Genomic DNA, 21,346 nt, shown 5'->3' with positions numbered 1-21,346 from the left:
CAATGATCATATATTACTGGTCAGGCTTTAAATAACTGGGTATCCATTAGTCGTAAATGTTTTTGATAAATTCTTAACAGCAAAGAAACAGGTCTCTTTCTAAGGAAATTTACAGTGACCAGTATTAATTGCTCTTAAGTATACAAACCCTTAAAAGGGGTTGCATTATGGTAAATATCTTGCCAATAAGGATTTTAGTGCAGATATAGGTATAATGAATACATTATATAAATATACCAATATAATAACATATATTTGTAGTCCTTCCATCTTCCATCACGGAACAATGGTGTTCCGGACCTTTAGGAGGCGTGCGCGGAGCCGAAGCCAACACGTAGATGCCCTTTTGACACTTTAATGAAAAGTAAGGGGTACACCGAGCGGATGCTGCCCTTGCCCGTGTCATGGGGCGCACGCAGAGGCAGCACCCGCCAGGGTGTATGGACTATTGAGAGTTGATGGAATCTAAAATGAACTAGGTTATAGGTTTATTACTATTACATTACCTAAATATAGGTAAGCCTCTGTTATACCATAAACATAAACCATAGTCTATTATAAAAATTATATTGAATAAAACCCGCATACTAGCTCACTGTTGATATCAAATACACAAAAAAAAGCTTATTTATAATATAAACACAAAAAAGCTTATTTATAAATAATATAACAATCAGACTCATCAACTTCTGTAATTGGGTGTATCAACTTTTTTCACTCGTTACGATTTTATGTCTCCTGGGTGACTTTCAAAAGCATGGTCATATGTGCCATTCTCAACCAAAAGGGTACTTATTGTCGTTTGTCAATAAGGCGATATTTCCATAGAGCTTCAATTTGAAATCGACCTTATCGACAACCGACAATGTGGTACCTTTTGGATTAAAAAGTCACATATATCTTTTTAATTGACCAAATGTGTAAAATGTGTTCAAAACATTTTTTAAGTTTGTTAGGTTAATAGGTACTGTAATACAGTATATAACTGAACGAAAAGCAATTACTCAAACCCGTTAATGTTTAGGTCATACTGAGCAACTTTTACTATGGGGCCAACTCCGAAAATGCGGAAAAAAATTGGATGTTTCATACATGTTGCTGGTCTGATGTTGAATATTATTATATTATTAAATTTCCTATGGAAGAGTCAGTTTTTTTTTTCGCGGTTTCATAGTAAAAGTAGCTTAGTATGACCTAAACATTAACGGGTTTGAGTAATTGCTTTTCGTTCAGTTACATACTGTAAATTTCCTGGCGGGACATAATTTCAATAAGAAATAATTGATCAACCCAATATTTACTCCTAAAAACTCACAATATGCGATGTTCCCTAAAAAACCTGTGCCATAACGGTACCGGCGATACACTGTTTAATATTTCTGGATAAGCTCAGTTTTATTTTAATACATTCAATCTTTTATTTAATCTTTTTCCTTGTCTTCTCTTATTTTATAACAAAACTCCCTGTTATATATTTTGCCCTGTACTATATATGTATTCTACAGGCATTTTCTATAAAACATAAAACCCTTTAAAAAAATACTGATTACAAAAAAAAAAAATTGATTGTGACAAAATAACACCATCGTCGTTATATGTATATCTGAGTATAGGTATATATGAAAAAAAAAACATAGAAAAATACTTTTGCTTTACCAATCTAAAAGTTATACATAATACTTCACTAAGATTGGTTCTATATACTGTATTTTATGGACTGTATTTATATCGATTCTATTAACATTTATATATATCTATTATCACACGTCAAACGTGAAAAAAGCTAGTTTATGAAAAGATCAAAAGAAGTCTCATAGCAGACTAATATTTTTTAACTCGACATATTTACCTAAATAATTTTAAAGAGAAAAAAAATCATCACATCAATACCATGAAAAATAAATCAAGTTTTCTTCAATTGATTTACCTAAACCGCTTCTTAGAAATGTAATTAGTATATTAAATATATAAAATGCAAAAAAAAATCATTGCTATAATCACTGGTTTAAATTCTTAGGTAAAAAAAAATATTTCTTTTACCCAATAAAGTAATATACAAAAAATATCAGTTTTGTCGTTGCAAAATTAATAAAATTACATTTTTTGGTTAACTCTTTTTGTCAGTCCAAGAAATCAGGCAAACTCAGGTTCAGTTACCCAAAAGCAAAAATTCATTGATGGTACAAGATGTGTTAAGTGTAGACAAATCCCTCACACATGCCATACAATAAATTTTCTTTGCCATAAATCTTGCTGGTAAGTCAAGAGCTGAAATCTGTATAAAAGAGCTGTGCTCTGTAGAAAAGAGCTTAGCTCTCCAACCCGCGCTCCTTGCGCTTGATCCTCGCGTAGGGTCCGATGTCGGGGTCCATAACAAAGTCGTATAGCACGGACACCCAGCTGTGGTGTTGGGGGAGGTCATCGTAGAACTCACCGGCTATGCGTTTTACCTGAAATTATATTTGGAGTCAACTTTTGTACATTCGTTGCCATTTTGTCTCTTGGGTCACACTGAAAACATGATTCTATAGGATTTAATCGGCCGAAAGAGGTATCTTTGTCATGAAAGATTAGAAGTATGTGTTACAGTATTTTTTAAAGTAGCTCATGCATTTTCTCTTGGAAAGAAACTTGTGGAACTGTATAGATTCGGACCTCCGGTAGCCTACTGCCTGTTACCGCAGGGAAGTCATGATGCTCCATATGGTACCCAACGTTGAGCGTGATGAAATTCAGGGCACCGTAGTACAAATATGTCTACACTAGGGCATACTACCTTACTGTCAGCGCAATGCCAAATGTCAACATTAGGTGCCAATGACTGGGGTTGTCGTGTTAATCATTGGACATTTTAATATATTGTGTAGCTACATTAGGTACTGACCTCTGGTAGCCTGCTGCCTGGTACCGCAGGGAAGTCATGATGCTCCATGTGGTACCCAACGTTGAACGTGATGAAATTCAGGGCACCGTAGTACAAATATGTCTACACTAGGGCATACTACCTTACTGTCAGCGCAATGCCAAATGTCAACATTAGGTGCCAATGACTGGGGTTGTCGTGTTAATCATTGGGCATTTTAATTTATTGTGTAGCTACATTAGGTACTGACCTCTGGTAGCCTGCTGCCTGGTACCGCAGGGAAGTCATGATGCTCCATATGGTACCCAACGTTGAACGTGATGAAATTCAGGGCACCGTAGTACAAATATGTCTACACTAGGGCATACTACCTTACTGTCAGCGCAATGCCAAATGTCAACATTAGGTGCCAATGACTGGGGTTGTCGTGTTAATCATTGGGCATTTTAATTTATTGTGTAGCTACATTAGGTACTGACCTCTGGTAGCCTGCTGCCTGGTACCGCAGGGAAGTCATGATGCTCCATATGGTACCCAACGTTGAACGTGATGAAATTCAGGGCACCGTAGTACAAAATATGTCTATACTAGAGCATACTGCCTTACTGTCAGCACAATGCCAATGTCAGAATTAGGTGCCAATGACTGGGGTTGTCGTGTTAATCATTGGGCATTTTAATTTACTTATTGTGTAGCTACATTAGGTACTGACCTCTGGTAGCCTACTGCCTGGTACCGCATGGAAGTCATGATGCTCCATATGGTACCCAACGTTGAACGTGATGAAATTAAGCGCTCCGTAGTACAAATATGTCTATACTAGGGCATACTACCTTGTGTTAATCATTGGGCATTTTAATTTAATTATTGTGTAGCTACATACATTAGGTACTGACCTCTGGTAGCCTGCTGCCTGGTACCGCAGGGAAGTCATGGTGTTCCATGTGGTACCCAACGTTGAACTGAACGTGATGAAATTCAGCGCTCCGTAGTACAAATATGCCTATACTAGGGCATTACTGTCAGCACAATGCCAAATGTCAAAATTAGGTGCCAATGACTGGGGTTTCGTGTTAATCATTGGGCATTTTAATTTAATTATTGTGTAGCTACATTAGGTACTGACATCTGGTAGCCTACTGCCTGGTACCGCAGAGAAGTCATGGTGCTCCATATGGTACCCAACGTTGAACGTGATGAAATTCAGGGCACCGTAGTACAAATATGTCTACTAGGGCATACTACCTTACTGTCAGCACAATGCCAAATGTCAAAATTAGGTGCCAATGACTGGGGTTTCGTGTTAATCATTGGGCATTTTAATTTAATTATTGTGTGGCTATATTAGGTACTGACCTCTGGTAGCCTACTGCCTGGTACCGCAGGGAAGTCATGATGTTCCATGTGGTACCCAACGTTGAACGTGATGAAATTAAGCGCTCCGTAGTACGAGTACGTCTCAAAACCTTTCTTGAACATGTAGTGCTCTGACACGAAGTGGCCTGGAAGGAGGATAAATATTTTAACAGGAAAATATTTTTTATAGAAAAATATAGAAATAAATTTTATTCAGTACTCATATATTATACCATACCACCATATATAACTATACCAGTGCACAGTGTTGGGCAAAATGTAATCTAACTACTGATTACTAACTACAACTACATTTTGTAGTTAGTAATCGTGATTATTGATTACAAGAAGTAACCGTTAAAAGTAGTTAACATTTTTGATTACTAACTACTAATTGTAGTTGCAATCACGGTTACGTGATTACTTTTTCTAACTACTTATCTATCAGAGAATTCAGCAGAGATTGGCATTCGTAATTGATTCCTAATAGGTTTCAGGGAGTGCAGATTTCAAAAATGATGACCATTTTTTAATACAAGATGGCGGCCATGCACTTTGCATAAAAGTTGTAATGGATATTGTTTTAAAGGTTATCGGGAATGCAGATTTCGAAAAAAATATGGTTATTATGGAATCCAAGATGGCGGTCATGCAATTTATCATAAAAGTCATCATGGATGTCGTTTTATTGTCGGTTTTAGGGGGCGCAGATTTCGAAAATGATGTCAGTTTTGGAATCCAACATGTCCGCCGTGCACTTTGACATAAAAGTCATCATGGGTGTCGTTTTATAGGTTTTAGGGTGTACCGATTTCGAAAATGATGACTGTTTTGGAATCCAAGATGTCTGCCGTGCACTTTGACATAAAAGTCATCATGGGTGTCGTTTTATAGGTTTCAGGGAGTGCAGAATTCGAAAATGATGACAGTTTTCGATTCCAACATGTCTGCCGTGCACTTTGACATAAAAGTAGTCATGGGTGTCGTTTTATAGGTATCAGGGAGTGCAGAATTCGAAAATGATGAGTTTTGGAATCCAACATGTCTACCGTGCACTTTGACATAAATGTCGTCATGGGTGTCGTTTTATAGGTTTCAGGGAGTGCCGGTTTCGAAAATGATGACAGTTTTGGAATCCAACATGTCTGCCGTGCACTTTGACATAAAAGTTGTCATGGGTGTCGTTTTATAGGTTTCAGGGAGTGCAGAATTCGAAAATGATGACAGTTTTGGAATCCAACATGTCTACCGTGCACTTTGACATAAAAGTCGTCATGGGTGTCGTTTTATAGGTATCAGGGAGTGCAGAATTCGAAAATGATGACAGTTTTGGAATCCAACATGTCTCCGTGCACTTTGACATAAAAGTCGTCATGGGTGTCGTTTTATAGGTTTCAGGGAGTGCCGGTTTCGAAAATGATGACAGTTTTGGAATCCAACATGTCTGCAGTGCACTTTGACATAAAAGTTGTCATGGGTGTCGATTTATAGGTTTCAGGGAGTACAGAATTCGAAAATGATGACAGGTTTGGAATCCAACATGTCTACCGTGCACTTTGACATAAAAGTCGTCATGGGTGTCGTTTTATATGTTTCAGGGAGTGCCCGTTTCGAAAATGATGACAGTTTTGGAATCCAACATGTCTGCCGTGCACTTTGACATAAAAGTCGTCATGGGTGTCGTTTTATAGGTTTCAGGGAGTGCCGGTTTCGAAAATGATGACAGTTTTGGAATCCAACATGTCTGCCGTGCACTTTGACATAAATGTCGTCATGGGTGTCGTTTTATAGGTTTGCGGCCATAATAATTTCTACTATATCGAGCGTCTAAAATACTAAAATAATATTTAATGGTAAAATTGGTTCAACCATACGTAATGTAAATATAAATAGTACCTGCTACTGGATGCACACCCATCGCCAATAGGGATCCAATGATGAGGTACCACAAAGCTTTCCAACCTGCAAATAAAAAAAAACATATATAAACATATTTACCAAACATAATTACAATATATCGTGTCGTCTCTGTCTGTTTCTAACCACATTACGTGTCTGTCTAAAGAGCTGGGACTATCTGTATGACTATTAAATTAGCAAACTAGGCTTGGCTGGGTCGCCATGATGAGGTATATAAGAGAAACAAGTAATTTTGCACTCATTAAACCGCTACACCACGCACGCTTCAAAAAACAGTTGTAAGGTCACTAACCGCGCACCAGCTAAACAACGATACGGCTATCGACGCATACTTATGTAAATAACTCTTTCTAAATATCCTGTAATGCTCTGTAATAAGATTATACCTTTCACTCTGAACTCACCAAACAGTTGCACCACGTAGGCGTCAAAGAAGACTTGAATAATAACATTGACCAGTCCCAGAGGTTATGGAGGCTTCGGGCGGACCACCAGCGGCCGCACCATGTCGAAGAGAGGCTGGAGCACTAGCCAGATGAATTTTTCGAAGGTAGTGTTGAAGAGTTTCCATGGAAAGTCTTTCTAACTATCCTATATCATCTGTCTCTATTACACCATATGTCTAAACTCACCGAAAAGTTGCACCACGCAGGCATCAAAGAACAGCTGTATGATCACATTAACCAATTCCAGAGGTTCTGGAGGCTTCGGGCGGACCACCAGCGGCCGCACCATGTAGAAGAACGGCTGGAGAATCAACCAGATGAATTTTCCGAAGGTAGTGTTGAAGAGTTTCGCTTCGATGAGCGTAGGCAGGTCTGTGTCGATGGTTTCTATGCCTTGATACTGGAAATGAATAGGAAAGAAAGTATTAATTTAAGGAAGGAAGGCAACTGTATTGTTTTAATTGTAATATCAGAGGTACCATTTGATTCCTTACTTCTCGTTACTAAAACAACAGTTCCATTGGCCAATATCTAGTATCTACCCAATCAGCCTGGTCTTGTATGTAATGACGGCTTGGGAAAATTAGGTACAGTCCGTGAGCTCTGATTTACATACGAAAAAATTTTTATCTTAAGAATAACCAAAAAATGTAAAATAAACCACAAATCCTTAATGTACATATTAGTTGGTGATTTTTGGTTGTCAAATGACGAAATGATTTCTTTTGGTAACTTTGAACTTACTCTGTTGTGTTCCAAGTGGTACTTCTTAAAATGTATGGAGGCAGGCACGCCGACCAGAGCCCAAACAGCTTGCCATCGAGCGTGGCCGAAGGCTGTACACTCGCGAGAAATTAAAACGACTTACCCTGTGGTGTTCCAAGTGGTACTTCTTAAAGCTTATGGAGGCGGGCACGCCGACGGGCTGATTTGCGAAGAACTTGAACAGTTGGCCGTCGAGCGTGGCCGAAGGCTGTACACTCGCGAGCAATCAAAACGACTTACCCTGTGGTGTTCCAAGTGGTACTTCTTAAAGCTGATCGAGGCGGGCACCCCAACGGGAAGATTTGCGAAGAACCCAAATAGTCTATTAGCCATTGGCCGCGCGTGGCCGAATGCTAGGTTGTGTGCGATTTCGTGGATGGCTGTAACAAAACAAAAACTTTTTTAATGCGTCGTTTTTTAAACGCTCGCAAAAGAATTTTGTTAAATGGCCGCCATCAAAGTCTCCCGCCAAGATAAAGTTACGTTCCAACTGTATAGATACACGATACCTTGTATTGTATTTTTTCTACTACTGTGTGACCGTTCCGACTACTTCGGACTGAACGTCTAGTGACCTTTAACAAGGAGGAGTTTTGGCCAAAGGGTGTCAAGTTCCGGCGGTTCCGCGGCCGGTTTTCTGACACTGCGGGGTTGCGTAATACATCGCAACCATGATATGTTTTGTAGTTTTTAGTTTTAAAATATTTTGTTTGTTATAATAGTTTTAAGGTATTTATCTTTAGGCCATTATATTTACCTGAAATAAAGCTATGCAACTACGTATTGCGTATGCAGATTATGTCCACGCTAAATATCGCTACATATGACGGAAGCATATATTTTCGGGGCCAAGAGTCTAGGCCGGGTCCAACTTAGCTTTATACTCAAGAGTAGCATAACAGTACAGACATTTATTAGTCGAACTGTTTATGTTTTCGTAGACGTTGTACATCTACAAATACATGTACAGATCATAGAAAATAAATTATCAGTGGTATAGGTACGCTGAAAACGTGTAACACGTTTGTAGTTGATACTAATCAGTAATCATAGTTATTCATAATAGTTGAATGAATATTATTTATTATTTGTAGAAAAATAGCTAATGACCAATATAAGCCAATAAAGATAATGTAATCTCTTATCAAGTTATCAATAAGTATCTGATAATGTGGTTAAATGCCTACCTATGTTCTAGATAAGGAATATGGTGTAGCAGGGTTCTTTCAGTTGGGTACCTACTGCAATTTATTTTATTTATTTAATCTTTATTGCACAAAAGAAAAACCTTATAGTACAAAAGGCGGACTTAATGCCATAAGGCATTCTCTACCAGTCAACCTTACAATCATACCCCACAATCAAAAGCGGGACAATTTCGACTTCGAGTTGTGTTTTTCTCGTTTCATAATATAACAATGGTCGAAAAGTAATTAGATGTAGACAGCTGTTTTGTAAATAGCCACCGTTTTTTTGAACCAGTACGGTTACCATCAGTTTGTCACTGACATAAACGCCGTCGAGAACTTAATTTACTTTCTATACATCTCGCTCGCACTCGCATTTTAGTGCAAACGGGACGTATGGAAAGTAAATTACGTTCTCGACGGCGTTTATGTCAGTGACAAACTGATGGTTACCGTACAGGCACTGTTGGGCATGGTAAGCAATAGGAAAGTGAGGCACCTATTGGTTCTTAACAAACACACACCTACTTCGCAACGCATCCTCGCACATATGTGACGTCCCACGGTCAAAGGTACCTTATGGCGGGTATGGAGTTATGCATACCCCAGTAATCTACAATAAATAAGCTATCGATAACATAAAAGATCAACTTTCTAGGTTGCGTAGTTACAGAGATATGATTTTTTGAAAATAATGTTGTGAAATGAGCAACTTTACGATAGAGAAGTTTTAAGTTTAGCCGCCTAAAAAACTATGTTCCTGAAGTAAGTTACATAGTTGACTACAAATAATAATACCTTATATATCTGAGATTAAAAAAATATTGCGACTTGTTCTGTAATGCAAATAGAAACTTTTGATATCGACTGATTTATGTGTATCTCTTGAAAATAAAGTTTTATTTCATTTTCACGAGTGATTGCAATGAGCTCGCAAGATTTCAATTTTATCTATTAGAAAACGACACTGACAGACAGTTTAAGCAAAAAACAATACCGATTTAGAGGTGAAAATGTATTTTCTGACTTTTTCATATAAAATCACAAAATTGAATATTTTTACTTTTAATGTGACACACAATCAATTTTTCTGAGCACATATGAAAGAAATTCTGTCATTCAAATGAAATAAATCCTAAAACCCCAACTAAATACTATATTTAACCCCTTATGCCACTTTAAACTTACATAACAATAACAGTATTTGCTCCATACATTTACGAAAAGGTACCTTATGGAAATAAATCTAATAATACATCACTACAAAATATCAATCATATTACAGTTTATCTTTTATGAATAGAAAATATTAATTTACATTAAACTGCCCCAAATTTAATTAGTTCTTCGTCATAATAATCTTAAAAAAGACCAATAATTTGTATGTAATGAAAAGGTACCTTGTGGTCAAGTTACATGATGAGGCATGATGATGATGGAACAGTTAGGATAAACTAATAATATTTTGGTAATGGTATAAATCGTCTATTTCTTATCAATAATATATTTCGGTTGCTATTGAAGATGAGCGGCATTGAGGTTCAATGACCTCAGATATTCCATAAGGTAATGCGTCGGGTATTGGCATTTTTCAGCAAACCAATGGCTGATTTACTGCATGCGACCAAACCAAATGAAGATCATTCTAGTTAAGAAAGACTTGACGAGAGTAACTTTGGTATAATAGCAGTCTACTTGGATTTGTGATGTCGGTCAATGTACGGTTATAATATTTGCGAGGCGCCCCAACCAGAACTGAAATTATCAAATTAGTTTTGCAGAATGCTAATACAGTTCTCTACCAAACTTCTTTTCCCGTATTGACTAGTTTTTTTGGGAATTTTCAATCTTTTTTCCATAAGGTACCTTTTCTACTAAACTCTGAGACGACATTACTAGGCTTATAACTAACTTATAACAAAAATAAAAACAGGTAAACAAACGTTACGCATTAAGGTTTCAGATCACACAATAAAAAAAAAATTAGCATTTTTTCACCTCTTTACAAAACATTTAATATCTCCGAAACTAGAAACCCTCATAAGGTACCTTTTCCCGTGGAACGTCACATATATCTCTGATCGAAACGTAGCCTTATAACCCCGTTTACGGAATTACCCCAATAAAAAAAAGCGCTGATGGCCTAGCGGTTAAGAGCATGCCACTTTCAATCCGGAGGTCGCGGGTTCAAACCTCGGCTCGTACCAATGAGTTTTTCGGAACTTATGTATGAAATATCAGTTGATATTTACCAGTCGCTTTTCGGTGAAGGAAAACATCGTGAGGAAACCGGTCTAATCCCAACAAGGCCTAGTTTCCCCTCTGGGTTGGAAGGTCAGATGGCAGTCGCTTCCGTAAAAACTAGTGCCTACGTCAATTCTTGGGATTAGTCGTCAATCGGACCCCAGGCTCCCATGAGCCGTGGCGCCCGTGGCAAAACGCGAGAAAGAAGTTACGGAATTACCCCAATGCACCACAATGCATCGTACGTTCACGTAGGGTTACCAGATACAAATTTATTAATATGGCCGCGTTTTATTAAATTTATTATTTGTATTTATTTAAGTAAATAAAAAGGTACTTTATATAAAGAATCGTTCAATTCAAAAAATTCCTGACATTTTCGTGTTCCGTCCCTATTCCTGACAAAAGGCCAAAATTCCTGACATGTCAGGAAAATTCCTGTCATCTGGTAACCCTATTACGTTCACGTGAGCATACGCACGTGTTAACTCTTTCAAATAATCTTCGATAAGCTATTGATTATGATTACCTATAAATACTTATGTCATGTAGGAAAATCTAATCAAGCAGGTATACGTGATGCGACTCAAACGGAGATAGTGATGATTCATTCACAGACCAACCCCGTTTTCTGTGTGATCCATTTAAATCAACATCTATTCTATTTACTTAACACTTCATCATCATCATATCAGCCAGAGGACGTCCACTGCTGAACATAGGCCGCCCCCAAAGAGTGCCACAATGATCGGTCTTGCGCCAGCATCCAGCGGACTCCCGCGACCTTTACCAGGTCATCAGTCCACCTTGTGGGGGGTCTACCCACGCTGCGCCTTCCGGTACGTGGTCTTTCCGCCCCAATGGCCATCGGTTGTACGTGCAATGTGCCCCGCACATGTGTGCCGCACAATATAAATATTATTTACACAGGCCTGAATAAAACTGCTCACTGATACTACCAGTATCACCACAATGTAAACATCTGTGGTACACCACACGCTAACTAACCTTTTAGAGGCTTGTAGCCCAGTTCTATGGCACAAAGTGCATGCGGTCTAAGTATTAAATAGCCATTGTAACCGCATTGAGTTGTATCAATTTACTGACCAAAGGCGTATCACCGTATTACGCATAATTAATCAATTAATTCATATCTGGGAGACGGAGCATTGCTCTGAAAACATATGATAACTCAAAAATGCGCGTTTTCCCAGAGATAAAACCTAGCTGGATCGATTTTTCGCCCCCGAAAACCCCCATATAGCAAATTTCATCGAAACCGTTAGAGCCGTTTCCGAGATCGCCGAAATATATAAATAGGTACATACCTATATATACCTATACAAAAATAGCTCCTAAGTATAAAGTGGCCCAATTTCTTAGATATATTTTAATTTAATTTTATTTTATTTTATTTAGTACCTATTAGTTTTAATTTAGTTTTATTTTATAGATAAGTTAGTTTATTTTCTTTTTAATGTTTGTTAACCTTAACCTTATAAATAAATTTACAGTTTTATTATTAGAATATGCCGTTATGTCTACGATAACTCAAGCACTTAGTGCTTTATAAAAATTATGCAATTTCGCATTTAGTATAAAGGTATAAGATTTATTTGTTGTAGGTCTTAAGTTAGGTCAGTTATAATAATTATGGATACAAAAAACACGCACAGAATAATACAAAATACACATAAACACCTCTGTAGTTTAACCTTGATTCTAGATATGCGTGTGTGTCATTCAGATCTTATAAAAGTGCAAGTATCTTAGACCCTATCAACTGCTACGAGTATACTACTACTTTCCTTAAAAATGGTGGGATCATTTTAGAGTTCTAGTCAGATTTTTAGGGTTCCGTACCCAAAGGGTAAAACGGGACCCTATTACTAAGACTTCGCTGTCCGTCCGTCCGTCCGTCCGTCCGTCCGTCCGTCCGTCCGTCCGTCTGTCACCAGACTGTATCTCACGAACCGTGATAGCTAGACAGTTGGAATTTTCACAGATGATGTATTTCTGTTGCCGCTATAACAACAAATACTAAAAACAGAATAAAATAAAGATTTAAATGGGGCTCCCATACAACAAACGTGATTTTTGACCAAAGTTAAGCAACGTCGGGAGTGGTCAGTATTTGGATGGGTGACCGTTTTTTTTTTTTTGCTTTTTTTTGTTTTTTTTTTTTTCATTTTGGTACGGAACCCTTCGTGCGCGAGTCCGACTCGCACTTGCCCGGTTTTTTATAAGGCATGGCATATAAGAACCGATGAAGAAACTCGCCTAACATTAGAGAATGGCTGATAACTCCTCCAAAACAGTAGGCTACCACTATGAGGGTAGGCCAGCTGAGGTACTGGATGAAGGGTAGTGTTATAACCTGAACTAGCACCATGCCGGTCACCACCCATTTGATTCGGGTCTACATGTGTAGATATTCTACGTGTTGAATGAACTCACCTAACATGAGAGAATGGTTGATAACTCCACCGAAGCAGTATGCTACCACTATGAGCGTCGGCCAGCTGAGGTACTGGATGAAGGGTAGTGTTATAACCTGAACTAGCACCATGCCGGTCACCACCCATTTGATTCGGGTCTACATGTGTAGATATTCTACGTGTTGAATGAACTCACCTAACATGAGAGAATGGTTGATAACTCCACCGAAGCAGTATGCTACCACTATGAGCGTCGGCCAGCTGAGGTACTGGATGAAGGGTAGTGTTATAAGCTGAACTAGCACCATGCCGGTCACCACCCATTTGAAGTTGGGGTCGTAGCCGAAGAGCTGTTTGATTTCCGGATATTTTTCTGTAAAGAATAAAAATGTAAATATGAATCATGACTAACTAAACTTTATAAATCACAGTCCCCCGCCGCGTCTGTCTGTTTGTGTGTATGTTCGCAATAAACTCAAAAAAATTCAAGAAATACTGCAGGCCTATTATGGATGGCTTTATCCACGTGACAAAATATCCATCACTTTTTAACATACCGCGATTGAAAGTGACGGATACCGTTTTATCACGCTGTCACGTAGACAAGAACGACCATCATATCCGCACTGAACGGATTTGTATGTATTCACCTCAGAGTAATTAACAAGTATTCTCCTATCAATAGAGTGATTGGTGGCGCTACTGCGCCAAAATTCCCTTTCGACCTTATTTAAAATAAAAACTCTACGGTGACTGCTGGCCACCTCGACATGACGCTGACATATTGACCGACTGTCAACAAACTCTTGTAAAATAAATTGCCGCATCGAGTATCGATTTTAGTCCATATAAGAAGAATCCTACAAAGTTTAATATATATCGCTTCGCCGCGCCGCATAATAAGAAACCGCTTTAGATTTAGTGGACGAGGACTACGGACGAACGGGGTAAGTAGTAAGTCTGCAAGTACTTATTAATTTCCTTTTAGCACCGCACCGCAGTATCGGCTCCAGCTCCCGGAATTTCCCGTATCCTCTAAATTCAAAAAGTCTACGGCAATCTTAACAGTGATCCTTGAGGAATTTAAGGTTTAGGTGATTAATTTGTTAAGGTTGTAACCCATGCGAAGCCGGGGTCGCTAGTTTATATCCAAGATAATAAAATCACAGTTCCATTGGCCAATTTTCTACCTTTCTGCCACTCGGCGGCAGCGGCGTCGCACCGCTGACATGTGGCCGGGCCCTACGGGTCCAACCAAATCGCTGGCCCAGTATTTCAGGGTTCTATGTTTCACTTTTATCGAACTGAAATTTGAACATTATCATAGTGACATTAAGTAGAATTTCAACTAAGTATCTTGAAAATGTAACATAGAACTTTGTTATATTGAGCCAACGAAATGTCGTGATTATTGGATAAAGAATAGGGTACTTACTCAAGAAAAGTACACTCCTATTGGACCCTAAGACTTCACTTCGCTCGCACGATAATATAAATTTGTATGCTACGTTAGTCTAAAAGTAAACTTCTTAATAATACGAAAAAACATTGCTTTTTGGAAGTTTAATCCTGTCTCGTACCAATGAGTTTTTCGGAACTAACGTACGAAATATTTGATACTTACCCTAACTTTTCGGTGAAGGAAAACATCGTGAGGAAACCTGCACACATCAGCGAAGAAATTCAAAGGTGTAGGTACCTATGTGAAGTCCCCAATCCGCATTAGGCTAGCGTGGGGACTACAGCCCAAGCCCTCTCGTGCATGAGAGAAGGCCTGTGACCCGCAGTGGGACGTATATAGGTTGAATTTTTTTTCAGCCCAAATGAATGGGATAAGTAAGTTAGCTTCCGATCTTTTACCGTGGTCCAACTCCCACGTTATGTGTATTTAGCGCTGTTTTACACCAATCCTGCTAATGAACAACTTTGCTAGTTAAGGCACAGTAGAATAACGAACAGTACAACAATTCCGTAGGACTAATAAACTTCAGTATAATATGTAGTAAGTAAGAACGGGCTCCTGTTATTGTGCCTTAACTAGCAAAGTTGTTCATTAGCAGGATTGGTGTAAAATGGTGAATCAACTTTTTCTGGTCACTATAGTTCGTTTGTTTTAGCATTAGAAATAAGGTAAACAATCTTGATGTGTCTTTTAATTGAAAAACACATTTTATAAATAAGTTACGGCAACTATGTAACAAATATGAATATAATACGATCATTTATATTCTTCTGCTTACTGATTTTTAAAAAGCGTTTTTCAATTAAAAGACATTTCAAGATCGCTTACCTTCTTTCAAGTTTTTTCTAATGCTAAAAAAACGAACTGTAGTCTCCATGGTTACGGTCTCCTCGGTCACTCTTAAAATCCTAGTTTTTTCGTATTTAAATGAACCAAACTTGAATTGTTTGGTAGTTATAAGGCCTTTCCATAATGGGACATCTACTAAGCACGTTTGTAGATCATGGTTGGTTCAGCAGTTCTTCTAACAAACTATGCTACTATTGTCTCCTGGTTGATGGGACAGAATAACAACAAGAAATAGTTGATCGACCCAGAAATTGTTAGTAAATATATTATTGAATTTTTACATGATTTTATTAGGGCAAATGCCATGAAATAATTTGCGGAGCTTTTTGGAAGTCAGTTAAAAATGTAACTCCTACTCTTACCACTGTTGATAGTATGTTGTAATACTGTTAAAATAGTACTGTGGCGCGCCCTAGCATGTAGCTCTTAAGTGATCAATTTAAAATCATTAGCATGGCTCGAAGTTCGAAGTAGCATGGTTTGAAAGAGTTGAACATCTTTAGTTTACGATATGTCATAATAATATGACAGTATTTAGGACTTCCATGCGACTGGGTTGGATAGCCAGATGTCGCTTTAGGTTTAGCTATTATTTTTTGCTACAAATTTTTTGGTGCAAATAGAATTATTGGAAATCGCCATTGATTATGCTATCAAGGAGACCTAACATAATCCATAGCAGGCAGTCGGCTGCTGATTCACTAGACCGGGCTTATCTCGTATAAAAACGTCTGTTATCAGTAAACAATACAATAATATCTATGATGCTGCTAAACAGAGATTACAGTGCAGTTATAGACCGACCACTTAAATGAGTCCTCGCCTGCGCGGTACGGGGGCGACGGGGTGGGCCGACTAAGGGCGATTGTGCACTACAATGAATTTTACTGTCCGGCAGTCCGAGTTTTCATGGTCCGATATGGCATGAAAAAAACGGATGATTGGCTTGTGCACTTGTCCGTCTTTTTACTCGCAGGTGCGGCGCAGTTGCATGAAAAAAACGGATGATTGGCTTGTGCACTTGTCCGTCTTTTTACTCGCAGGTGCGGCGCAGTTGCATGAAAAAAACGGATGATTGGCTTGTGCACTTGTCCGTCTTTTTACTCGCAGGTGCGGCGTAGCAGCATGAAACACACACCCCCCTAACCCGCGCCCGCCCGGCCAGGTCATGAATAATACTAATTCCAGACGCAGTGCACAAGCATAAACACGTTTTTCATAGCTGTCATCTCGGACCGGAAAATAACTGTCCGGAATGGCGAAAAGTAAAATGTCGGACGGTAAAATTACGTCTAGTGCACAAGCTACTATATACATTTAATGGCGTGCCATATCGGACCGTAAAAACTCGGACTGCCGGACGGTAAAATTCATTGTAGTGCACAATCGCAGGCGTACGGAGGCCGCACCTTCTCCGCCACCCTTAGTCGTCCTACCTAGTCGCCGTGAACTTTGTGATATATGAGAAAAGTGATAAGAAAACAGAAGAAATAGAAAGGCAAAGTTGTTGTTTAACCTTTCATATGTGTGTGGAGGTCTAAATCGTGGGTTCAAAACTCTGTTGTGCTCTAACGGAGACGCCTTGTCTGTAATTTTCGGTATAAACCGTCTGCCGAATTTTGCAGGGGAGGGGCACGTCAAATGTATACGTAACGTTAAAATAGCCAAAAACAAAACAAAAAAAAATATTCATGACTAAAATAAATAAATAAATATTAGGCGACACACAGATCGACCTAGCGTAGGGTTGCCATACGTCCCGGTACGCCGGGACATGTCCCGGTTTGAAGCACGGTGTCCCGGCGTCCCGGCCGATAAGAAAATTGTCCCGGTTTAAAAATCATAGTTATTTAGTAGGGGGCTGGACTTGGTAAATAATAATATACCTACATTTCTACGTTTCATATGGCCAAAATTAAAAAAAATGTTTTATGGTACCTACTTTTACCTAATGTCCAATATCAGTTTCTCAGACACACAATAATTAGATGATTATGTAAATTATGTTATTTTATAGCTTTTAAATTCTGTAATGTAGAGCTTGTATTTCAGGCTCCCAAGGGCCTAAAACCTCATCAATGGAACTTCGGCCCTCCGAGTAACTCTTGTACATATGACACATATTATTGTTGAGTAACACTAGCGCTGCTTTCTTACAGATCGACCTTCGGCGTCGCTTAATTTTTAACAAATATAAAAATTTGATTTGAGAAGCTTGGCCTTTTGCCTCGCATGAAAGCTCACCGCGCTGGTTATAAACTAGTACGCTTCGGGCTTATTAAGTAATGTGGAGATTTCTGAGCTCGACTATCAGCCTCACATTTTACCTAAATTTTTGGTTTGTCTTCCAAATCTCCTCTTCTTCAGCTTAGCCTTTGACCTCGCTGCGCCAAGCTCGGCCTGCGGTTTCGCTTTTTAATACAATGGACATTGGTTGGCGTCTATGCTCTAGCTGAGCTTATCCTGAAGCACGGCTTCGACCTCGCATGAAAGCTAGCCTCACTGGGGAACTTCGGATTTTTAGGCCCGGCCCGGCCTTTTTAACACGCTTTCACAATTTTGTCAAAAAAATTTCGCGCTCGCTGCGCTCGCGTTTTTGCTGGTTGACCCTGAATCCCCTGAATCTACATGGTAGCTTGACTGGTCAATGAATAATCATTTAAACACATGGAAAATTTATCTCCGAAACTACTGTGCTAAAATTTTGAAAAAAAAAACACAAAATAGTTCTTTACCTATCTATAGGAAAACCTATTAGAAATGTGCAGTCAAGCGTGAGTCGGACTTAATTATAGACATTTCACTCACGTTTCACATGAAAAAATACATTGTTACAAATTGTGTAACCCTTTAAACGCGACGCAAGTCCGACTCGCACTTGGCCGGTTTTCTTTAAATGTCCCGGTCTGAGTCCCCACACTTATGGCAACCCTAACCTAGCGTCATACTAAGCAAAGCTTGTACGATTACGATACCCACGCGCGACGGCGACGATATACATACTTATATAGATAAATACATACTTATATACTTACATATATTACAACCATGAGTCAGGAACAAATATCTGTGTTATAAATGGCCCTACCGGGATTCAAACCCTGGACCATCGGCTTCGCAGGCAGGGTCACTAGCCACTAGGCCAGACCGGTCGTCAAAAGATAGAGACAAAGTTACTTAGCAGAGATCTATGTGCATGTTAATAGGTATATACCTAATAACGTTGCCGTGTGTGAAGTCACGTAGTTCCTAAGTATTACTCAATAATCTACAGTCATTGTTTAAGTAGCTGATTTGCTAAGTGACACATACATACAACATACATACAAACAGTAACACTTAAATGTCTATCGGTGGACCTTATGCCTTTAGTAATAAGGTCCATCGATGGACACTTAACATATAGCTCCTTGGGGGTCATCCATTAATTACGTCACACGAATTTCAAGGTTTTTTGACCCCTCCCTCCACCCTTGTCACACTTGGTCACGTTTGGCAAACCCCTCCCCCCCTGGTGTGACGTCACATTTTTTCAACGAAATCGACAAATCGAATTAAGTATTATTAATTTTTTGTCAAAATATTAGTAAATTTATAACCCAAACCTGATTATGAAAAAAAATTAAACTAATAAAAACGATTATCGTTCCAAAAACTTGTTAATAAAATGATTAAAATAAAATTTTGGTTACTGATGAAGTTAAAGTGACGTCACAAAGTTTGTGACTCCCCTCTCCCCCTTGTCACAACATGTCACATTTTCTTGGCCCCCTCTCCAGTAAATAAACATTCTCCTGGAACTTTGTATATGATAGTTATTAGATAGTCTACTATGTGTTAGTCACTATGTGATCAACTGATCAAGTGTCAGGTGTGTAAGGTGTGTTATCATATCTTATCAGTAAACAACTAAACAAGCAATACAGTTTAGTCATCCTCCTAATATTATAAACTAGCAACCCGCCTGCTTCTCACTGTTTTGCTATTATATAGACTCATGGAAAAATTTAAAGGAACGCAAAGAAAAGGTTTAATTACAGCACCTAAAGTAATTTCAAAATTAGTAATTATTCTTTTTTTCCATGAGTGAATATTGTGGATACAGAACCTTAAAATATCTTTATAAACAACTGAATGATTATGCCATATGAATAAATAAATAATGTAGGTATACTGTCCAGGCATAAACTAAAAACGAAAACTTTATTACAGCTACCTAGACCTAGCATAAAACCTACAAATGCTTCATATCAGGTTATTTTATTACCCTAAGAATTGGAGGTAAACATGTTTCGTAGGTATAAATTCTCTTTCACAATTTTAGTTTTATAGCATATTGTTGTTAAAGTAGTAAAACAGTTTGCAACACCTACATAAATATGTATACATTTCAAAATAAAAATTCTTTACTCCTCTAAAACAGCGTTTTTCAAATTTTAAAAAGTATGTACAAGATATTTCGCTTATGTATCACTTCGGTAGAGGCTTCGCTACCCCCTAGGGGTTGAGACCCACAGATTGAAGAACACTGTTCCAAAACACACAATATAGTCAAGGTAGTCAGTTTAAGTTCAGGTTCAAGAGCTCTAACAGACATTACCTATTGTTGAATACCAATTTCAATAAACATTTTTAGGGTACCCAAAGAGTAAAAACGGGACCCTATTATTAAGACTCCACTGTCCGTCTGTCTGTCACCAGGCTGTAGCTCATGAACCATAATAGATTTCACAATGATGTATTTCTGTTGCCACTATAACAACAAATACTAAAAAGTACGGAACCCTCGGTGGGCGAGTCCGACTCGCAATTGTCTGGTTTTTTACATACAGTCTATTATATGTAGGTAGAAGTTTAGGAATACTTAAAGGAAAACACTATCAATTATGCAGGAAAATAATTGCATGTTTGGTTTAATATTTGAATGACCATTATTATCACAAAATACATAAGAAATTACAGTTACAAACTGAATAAAGTGCCTAAAAAAACTCTTACAACATAGACAATTAAAAAAAAATGAGTTCATACCTCGATACATACTCTATACGACATCATGAACTTTTGAAGCAAACATTAGCAGATTTTATTGATAGAATACATAATAATGACGTCACAACTTACCTAAAATAATTTTCCGGCGGCTAGCATGAGGCTCCTCAGTGTAGACCCACTCAAAATCCGTTCGGGACACTTTAGCACCCATACTTAAAATTCGAACGTTCAGTTCCACATTAGATACGCGAAAGTAACGATTTACGGAAAATACGTTAGGTATCACTAGAATGTAACCGTGAACTAGAGATAATAGGGCAAACTCGGTTTATATCTAATCGGAAATCGCCTAATCGTAGACGGCGAGTGTGCAACTAGAAATTTATCGCAATAGGCGGAGCCGTAGCCGTCTGGCCAGTAGGGCTACCGCCAATACCGAAAATCGTCAATTGCGGGCATTTTTCTCTGTCACTCTAATTACGCCTTCATTGGAGTAAAAGAGTAAGATCCCCGCAATTTGCGAATTTCGGTTTTCGCGGTAGCCCCTCTGCTGTAATCAAGTCAGTGTTACCAGCGTATGATAGATGAACTAAAAACCCCGTAACAAGAAATTTTCAGGAGAGATATCGCTGCCCCAATACGTATTACAGGGTTCAAATTTCACTTTTATCGAACTGAAATTTGAACATTGCCATAGTGACATTAAGTCGAATTTCAACTACTTATCTTGAAAATGTAACATAGAAGCCTGTAATATTGAGCCAGCGATACGTAATAAGCCCATAAATCAGTTGACAAATAAAATAACAGATATTTTGGAA

General features: G+C 38.4%; 1 protein-coding gene across 4 annotated transcripts; it reads right to left on the bottom strand.

The window, feature by feature from the left end:
* Nucleotides 1–1,343: 1,343 nt before the first annotated feature.
* LOC134803763 (sphingolipid delta(4)-desaturase DES1) lies at nt 1,344–20,904 on the bottom strand. 4 transcript variants are annotated; one of them, XM_063776602.1, is made up of 7 exons: nt 20,655–20,904; nt 13,416–13,592; nt 7,591–7,730; nt 6,772–6,985; nt 6,116–6,181; nt 4,220–4,365; nt 1,344–2,450 (listed from the first exon to the last, which is right to left on the bottom strand). In XM_063776602.1, exons 1-7 carry the CDS (start codon nt 20,734–20,736, stop codon nt 2,310–2,312), a joined length of 966 nt encoding a protein of 321 aa, XP_063632672.1. In that variant the 5' UTR covers nt 20,737–20,904; the 3' UTR covers nt 1,344–2,309. The 4 variants fall into 4 exon arrangements, with proteins under 4 accessions (XP_063632672.1, XP_063632669.1, XP_063632670.1 ...); XM_063776599.1 differs by lacking the exons at nt 13,416–13,592; nt 20,655–20,904 and adding an exon at nt 13,239–13,364; XM_063776600.1 differs by lacking the exons at nt 7,591–7,730; nt 13,416–13,592; nt 20,655–20,904 and adding an exon at nt 7,454–7,554.
* Between the last annotated feature and the right edge of the window lie 442 nt (nt 20,905–21,346).

This window comes from Cydia splendana, chromosome 27 (genome assembly GCF_910591565.1).
Source record: "Cydia splendana chromosome 27, ilCydSple1.2, whole genome shotgun sequence".
In the NCBI taxonomy this organism is placed as follows: Eukaryota; Metazoa; Arthropoda; class Insecta; order Lepidoptera; family Tortricidae; genus Cydia; species Cydia splendana.
The sequence above is the reverse complement of the archived record's forward strand: the minus strand, read 5'-3'. Positions and strand labels throughout refer to the sequence as shown.

Excerpts from the sequence above, each read along its gene's own strand:
- LOC134803763 (XM_063776602.1), bottom strand. The coding sequence starts at position 20,736 with ATGGGTGCTAAAGTGTCCCGAACGGATTTTGAGTGGGTCTACACTGAG. Across the intron at positions 6,182-6,771 it reads CTGCGTGGTGCAACTTTTCG|GTTGGAAAGCTTTGTGGTAC; the intron begins GTGAGTTTAGAC and ends TTTTATTTGCAG. Across the intron at positions 4,366-6,115 it reads GGGTGTGCATCCAGTAGCAG|GCCACTTCGTGTCAGAGCAC; the intron begins GTACTATTTATA and ends TCCTCCTTCCAG.